At 56.1% G+C, this 7,631-nt stretch overlaps 1 protein-coding gene across 1 annotated transcript; it reads right to left on the bottom strand.

Moving 5' to 3' along the window:
• Positions 1 to 3,293: 3,293 nt before the first annotated feature.
• TMEM270 (transmembrane protein 270) lies at positions 3,294 to 4,881 on the bottom strand. Its single transcript, XM_005892851.2, has 3 exons — positions 4,810 to 4,881; positions 3,750 to 4,169; positions 3,294 to 3,590 (listed from the first exon to the last, which is right to left on the bottom strand). Exons 1-3 carry the CDS (start codon positions 4,879 to 4,881, stop codon positions 3,294 to 3,296), a joined length of 789 nt encoding a protein of 262 aa, XP_005892913.2.
• Positions 4,882 to 7,631: the final 2,750 nt, after the last annotated feature.

The raw sequence follows: 7,631 nt of genomic DNA, 5'->3' as shown, positions 1-7,631 counted from the left end.
GATCCCATCCCCAACTCAGGGGACCCTGATTTCTCATATTCTGACTGTTCTGCCTGGGGCCTGCCCAGCACCAACACTCCCCACCATCCTCGGAGACGCACCTTGACAGCCCCAACATCACTCTCCCTCCTGGGGACAAGGAGAAGCCTGAAAAGGAGCCTCACTCTCAGGGCGGTGGGCTCAGGGAGTGACTAGGAGCCCAAGGACCTAGATGAGTGCTCCGTGCAAGGGTCGGGGGTGGGGGGAAGCAGGGTTAACAAAAGGCCAGGGACTGAGGCCTGGGCCTGAGGAGGGGGCCCCTCACAATCGTGGCTGGGCGGCCAGGGCCCTGTATGTCTTGGCCGAGTGGGACCCCTGGGCCGCCAGGTATGTAACAATTCCAGCCATTTCCTGCCCTATTAATGAGAAAGGGGCTGATATAAATACACGCTCAGCATAAATAAATACAGCCCAGGCCCGGGACTGCATAGCAGACAGATTGCGTGGAGCCGCTGGCCAGCCCTGCAGCCAGCTCCCCCCACCCTGTTCGCACCCCCACCACCACCGCCCCCCAACTTGTTTTTCCTCCAGCAGGCCAGGGCCCCTCCACACTCTCAGGCCTGAGATAGACGGACCGCCCACCCGCCCTCCAGACCTCAGAGCAAGGCCCCCCATGGTGCTGGGAAGGCCGCAGGCCCAAGAGAGAGAGATCAGGGTTTCCCAGCACTGATCCACCAGGCCTGGTGGGGTTCTGTGTGTGCACAGACCCAGCGCAGCCCTGTGTGTGAGGCCCAAGGCTACGGCTGTACCTGTTCTCAGGTGGGGAGACTGAGGCTCATGGGGTTAAGGAATTTGCCCAAGGTCATGCAGAGGGGAGGGGGTCGGTCCAGGGTTCAAACTGCAGCCTGTCTAACCCCAGGGCCTCTGATCTTCTCACCGCTGGCCTGTGGCGACGAGGAAAAGCCATGGGCAGGTTCACGCCTTTCTCCCCTTTCTCCCAAGCCCTAGCCCCGAGTCATCAGGGCCCCTGGAAGGCCCAGGAGCACTTACATTTGTGGAGCCAGATCTCAGCTCATGTAAGGATCTATGGCTCAGCAGGTAAAGAATCCGCCTGCAGTGCAGGAGACGTGGGTTCGATCCCTGGGTTGGGAAGATCCCCTGGAGAAGGAAATGACAACCCACCCCAGTATTCTTTCCTGGAGAATCCCATGGACAGAGGATTGCGGGCTACAGTCCGTGGAGTCGTGAAGAGTTGAACATGACTGAGCAACTAAGCAAGCAAGGACCTATCAGATGTACAGGTGCCCTCCTCCCAGCTGGGGTGTCCAGGATATCGAGACCCCCCCAACATTGGCTGTTTCATCAGGATCACCCAGTCACCTGACACTGCATAGACATGGAAACTGAGACCCAGAGGGGCCACCCAGCGACACGTATTATGTGAGTGGATTCCCATCAGTGCATCAGTATGGTGCCCCATCAGTGGCTGTAGGTGGGCTCTGTGTGGGCGCACGCAGGTTTGCATGTATATTCAGACTAGAAAGATATTCCACACACAGTTGACTCTGTTTCTCTGAAGTTTAGAACCAGAGAGAAGGAAACATTTTTACCTTCACACCTCTGTCCCTTTTCTTTTTTTTTTTTTTTTTGGCCACACTATGGGGCTTGTGGGATGTTAGTTCCCTGACCAGGGATTGAACCCGGGGCCCTGGCAGTGAAAGCATAGAGCCTTAACCACTGGACCACCAGGGAATTCTCAACATCTCTGTACTTGTGGTAATTAAAAAAAAAAAAATTTAGGAGAAGGAAAAAAGTAGCCCCTACCCCCATCATCACCCCCACCAAACTCTCCCCATCTACTGCCCATGGGCCCCACCACTGGTCCCAGCCTCCAGCCCATTCCCAGCTCTATCCTGGCTCCGGGCCTCTCTCCCCAGGTGGCACGGCTACTTGCCACCTCCCCTCCCTTCTTGGCCTTTGAGGCCCCTTTCCACCTGCTCCCTTCTTCCCAGCATCCCAGGCCCATGGCCAGAGCCCATTCAAGTGCCATCTTGGTCCCTGGCCGCTCCCAGGCGAGCTCTAGGGCCGCCTCTCTGTCCCCCAGCCTGCATCTTCAGCAGGGGGCCGAGCTCACACACCTCTGTGCTCGGCTTTCCCTGCCTGCTGGGTGGGAGTTCCAGAATCCCAGCTGTGACCCCTTCACAGGTGTTCTGCCTGGTTGGCCACTTCCGAGTCATCGGGCCAGGGGCAGGCCGAGTCTGCTCCTGAGACTCAGAAGAAGGGCCTGGAAGTTCACCCCACATCCACCCCCCCGGCCATCTGCAGGTTTTTCTATGAGAGGCAGGGCAGGAATCTGGCCCTAACTTCTCTAGGAGCCAGAATGGAGGAGAAGAATGTAGAGCAGAGCTCTCGGGAATGTCTTCCCACACTCATCACCCCCAGGCTTGGGAATGAGTAAGAAGCGATCACTAACTCCCAAGAAACCATCTCTCCGCTCCTCTCACAGAAGCACTGCCCTAAGGGTGGCGAATGGGGGATCTGACCCACTGCGGCCTGAGCACGCCTCGATGGCATCCGCACCCCTTGAGCAGGACCTGGGCAGCTGGGGCCAAGGGCTGAGAGGGAAACTGGGTGTTTCCCTCTCCCTGGAGAAGATGGATCTGTGGTTGTGCTTGTGGGTGAGGGGGTGGATGGACAGGCTTCCCAGATGGCGCTAGTGCTAAAGAACTCACCTGCCCGTGCCAGGGACGTAAGAGATGCAGGTTTGATCCCTGGATCAGGAAGAGCCCCTGGAGGAGGGCATGGCAACCCACTCTAGTATTTTTGCCTGGAGAATCCCATGGACAGAGGAGCTTGGGGAGCTACAGTCCACGGGTTGCAAAGGGTCAGACATGACTGAAGCGGCTTAGCAGGCAGGCAGGGTGGATGGGCAGGTGGGTGAATAGGAAGACAGGCTGAGAGATAGACAGGTGTTTGAGTGGACGGATGGATGAGTGGGGACATGAGTGACCAACTGTATAAATGGATGCACAGGCCAGCTGCAGACTGGCTCAGGAATAACTCCTTTCTTAAAGGAATTTTCTCAATCTCTGAAATGTGAGGCCCTGGCACCCCCCAGAGGCCAGAGTCTCTAACTACCCATTGTCCCTAAAAACCCTGGGCATCAGCAGTCTCAGGAAGCAGGCGCATGGACCCAGATGAAGTGAGGCATTCTAGGAAACACACACACGCACATCCCTCCAGCCCAGTAAGGAAGAAGGACCGAGAGTGAGACCGCAGGCCAGACCAGAAAGGGGAGGCACAGGGGGACACATTTATTCTCCAGGAGTTCCAGGCTCTGGCAGGACTGGCCTGGCCCCGGGTGCTGGGGGCCCAGGGGGTGGGGTCTCAGACGAGGGCCCCAAGGCCTTCTGGGGCTCGGCCTCCTGGGCCTGGGCCAGCTGGGCTGTGTGCTCAAAAGCAGCCTGCAGCAGGTGGGAGGCGAGGCAGGTAGTCCAGGTGATGAGGTAGGCCAGGTGCCAGGAGGTGAGCGCTGCCGTGCTCTCCACCCACCAGTACAGACTCTTCAGCAGTGCCAGTGACCTCCGCACCACGCGGTTCTGCAGTAGAGCCTGGGGGCGGGCGGGGGGCGAGAAGATGGGCAGGCGGCTGTCCGAAGCTCACATGCCACACTGCCTGGCCGCTAGGGGCCCCATGACCCCCCAGCCCAGCCCAGGCCCAGCGTCCAGGGTCTGCGCTCCCCAGCCCAGCCGGCACCCGCCCTCACCCACCTTCCTGGGCAGCCGGCCCAGGCTGCAGCACTGGGCTTTCTGGTACAGTCTCCAGACCAGCAGCAGCAACAGCAACGCAGCCAGCATCAGGCTGTGCAGACACGACAGGAACAGGTCCGTCCAGGTGGCCGCAGACAGGCCCAGCTGCTCCCAGGCCCCCAGCCACTTTGGGCCCAGGCCCAAGGCCCGGGCACAGCCCAGCAGGCCTGCCCACACCAGCCTGGGCACCCGCAGTGCCAGGCACACAGGGACCTCTAGCAGTGTCAGCCCGGCCCGGAGAACCCGGCCCACAGGGCAGCCGGCAATCTTGGGGGGTGGGTGGAACCCCTGGGCCTCCCGAGTCAGCCCCAACAGCCAGTGGTTGAAGAGGAAGATCTTGAGGAGCAGGAAATTATAGAGGTGGGCCCGGTTCTGGATGAGCTACAGGAAGAAGAGAATGTTGTCACCCATTGCCACTCACTTGCCACGGGCGCCCACTTGTCCCAGGCTTTATGGTGCGGGTGTGGCTGCCAGGCCATCCCGGGGCCAGGTCCTCCTTTCTCAAGGCCTCAGTTGCCCCTATCCCAAGAGTGATCTTTATCTGTCCACTTGGAAGGACTCCATTCTCAGGAGGGAGCTTTAGTAGGTGTTTCATATTATATTTGATTTTCTTTCCTCTGGGTTTTTTTCTTTCTCTCTCTTTTTTTTTTTTTTTTGGTCACACCAGGAGGCTTGCAGGATCTTAGTTCCTTGACTAAGGATCGAACCCGTGTCCCCCCTGCAGGGGAAGCACAGAGTCTTAGCCACTGGACCACCAGGGAATTCCCTTTCCTTTGGGTTTCAATGGTTATTTACCACCCTTCAGACTAAGGTCATGTTTGAAAAAGAGTGGTGGGAAGGTCAGTGCTTAACCCACGGGAGCGCTCTAAAGAAAATTCTGTGGCTCTGTGGCTTGAAGGTAGGGCTTCTGAAAGCTATGGGATTGCTCCAGGAGGGGGGCAGCCACCTCGTTTCACCAGCGGCATCCAGCAGCAGCTTGGGCCTTCGTCCCCCTGGCCCCCAACCTCCAACCCCCCCTCACCAGTGCGGACAGCTTCACCACCACCAGCAGAGTCCCCGAGAGGCTGGATCTGCCCGGAGGGATGGCCCCCATGTCTGGCCCTCCTTTCCCTTCTCCAGTGGAAAAAGCAGGGTGACCTCACAGACACCGCAGGGTGGGGACCAAGTTACCGCGGGGACCCAGTTGCCACGAAAGTCTCCCCTTTCCCTGCTTCCTGCCCCATCACTGCACAAGAACTGGGGTACTTGTCTTCCGCATCCTGTTGCCTTCCTGATGGGAGACTGCTCCCGGAGACATCAGCTCCACGAACTTCCGGTCCACCCGGCACAGGCAGCCAAGGCAGCACAAAGATGCTGTACCTTCCCACATCCTTCCAAACCCTGAAGGATCAGAGACCTGGGAGATAGACATCTTCACCCCAGGGCCGCGGGTGGCAGAACGCTTGAAGGCAGATGGAAGCCTCAGCCGCCCAACTCTGAAAGCTCCTACCTAACCCCCACCCATCCTTCTTGCATTTTGCTAAAAGGTTGGTCTCATCACAAAGTAGAGAAGTCAGCTGTAACCTTTATTCTCTGATCTGAGTGATGCGTCAGTGGCTACCAAGACTCAGAGGAGGGCAGGGGAGAGAAAATGTGCCTGCAAAAGGCTTCAGAGGGTCTTGGAGAGAGGCATTCAAAAAGGGAAAGGGGGCAATTTGCTGCGCGAGACCCCTCGGGAGCCACAGGCTGCCTGGAAGAGAGGTTTCTGGAAGCCTCAGAAGATCAGAGTTAGTCTTAGCATTCCGGGAGAATCCAGAACCTTGACCACAGCCTTTCCTACAATGCTTTCCTGTCTGGGTCCCAGCAGGTGCCCCGAGATGCTCCAAGGATGAGGCTCTCAAGCCATTTATAAATTTTTTTTAAAAGCGCGCCCTCTGGTGGCCCGTGAGTGCAGGGCACAGTTGCAGTCTCACTCCCTTTCTCCGCGAGGACCCTCGTGCAGGATACAACCCGCCATAAAGAATCCCTGGAAGGTCAGAGGTGACCCCTGCCCAGGACGGGTCCCGTTCGCCCATTTGTGTCCTCTCCCGGGGCGACAGCTGGGGTCCACTTCGAGGAGGGTGCAAAGTCCCTCGGCTCCGTCCGCTGCCCTTACCCCTCCCCCACCACCCTCTACAGTCCCCCAACACCATAGCCCTGAGGGGAAGCTGGGGTTCAAAAAGGCCTCCTTCAGCTAAGTTTTGAAGGATGGGTGGGAGCTTTCCGGAGGAGGAAGTGTGAAGGGTGGTATGGGCAGAAGGAACTGCATGATTCCAACAATTCAGTATGGGTGGAGCATAAAGTGCGCTTCTGGAGAAGGAAATGGCAACCCACTCCCATGTTCTTGCCGGAAAAATCCCACGGACAGAGGAGCCTGGCCGGCTGCAGTCCATGGGGTCGCAAAGAGTCAGGCACACCTGAGCGACTGAGCATGCAAGGTTTATTTCTTCTTTGGGTGACAGTTGGCACTCGAAAGAATCACAGTGGGACTTCCCTGGTGGCTCAGTGGCTGAGACTCTGCATCCAGTGTAGGGGGCCTGGGTTCAATCCCTAGTCAGGGAACTAGATCCCACATGCTGCAACTAAGACTCAGCACAAATTAATTAATTTTTTAAAAAGAATCACAGTTTACAGTTATTTTAATTTGTATTTGTATTAAGTTATTTTAAAATACGATGGTTATCTTTATCAAACCAGTTGATTTTATAATAATAAATGTCCACATTTAAATGCCCACATTTGAATTGATGCTTTCAAACTATGGTGCTGGAGAAGACTCTTGAGAGTCCTTTGGACTGCAAGGGGATCAAAGGAAATCGGCCCTGAATATTCATTGGAAGGACTGATGCTGAAGCTGAAGCTCCAATATTTTGGCCACCTGATGGGAAGAGTCGACTTACTGGAAAAGATCCTGATGCTGGGAAAGATTGAGGGCAGGGGGAGAAGGGGGCAACAGAGGACAAGATGGGTAGCATCACCATCACCAACTCAATGGAAATGAGTTTGAGCAAGCTCCAGGAGATGGTGAAAGACAGGGAAGCCTGGCGTGCTGCAGTCCATGGAGTCTCAAAAAGTCGGACACGACTGAGCGACTGAACAACAACAAATCACTAGCCACAGGCATTAGTTTCTACAAAAATCCCCCAGTCAGTAATGTGTTAAAAAGAAACAACAGGCCCAACATGGAGTCACTTGTGCTAAGCCCCACTAGGACTTAATGTGAGTGAGTGAGCGAGTGAAAGTCACTCAGAGTCCGACTCTTTGCTTCCCCACAGTCTATACAGTCCGTGGAATTCTCCAGGCCAGAATACTCAAGCGGGTAGCCTTTCCCTTCTCCAGGGATTGAACCCAGGTCTTCTGCGTTGCACGTGGATTCTTTACCAGCTGAGGCACAAGGGAAGCCCAGGACTTAGTATTTATCTTAATTGCAATTTCAACCTCTCCCGGGAGTGGAATTTTAGGCCAATTCATCTGGAGTTTTTGCTTTCCTCTAAGAGAAGGTGCGGAGAAGGGATGGCACCCCACTCCAGTACTCTTGCCTAGAAAATCCCATGGACGGAGGAACCTGGTAGGCTGCAGTCCATGGAGTCGCGAAGAGTCGGACACAACTGAGCGACTTCACTTTCACTTTTCACTTTCATGCATTGGAGAAGGAAATGGCAACCCACTCCAGTGTTCTTGCCTGGAGAATCCCAGGGATGGGGGAACCTGGTGGGCTGCCGTCTATGGGGTCGCACAGAGTTGGACACGACTGAAGCGACTTAGCAGCAGCAGCAAGAGAAGGTGACCTGACTTGAAATAATTCACCCTCTAACTTCTTTGTCC

Source organism: Bos mutus, chromosome 25 (assembly GCF_027580195.1).
Source record: "Bos mutus isolate GX-2022 chromosome 25, NWIPB_WYAK_1.1, whole genome shotgun sequence".
In the NCBI taxonomy this organism is placed as follows: domain Eukaryota; kingdom Metazoa; phylum Chordata; class Mammalia; order Artiodactyla; family Bovidae; genus Bos; species Bos mutus.
This window is presented reverse-complemented; position numbering and strand designations above follow the sequence as displayed.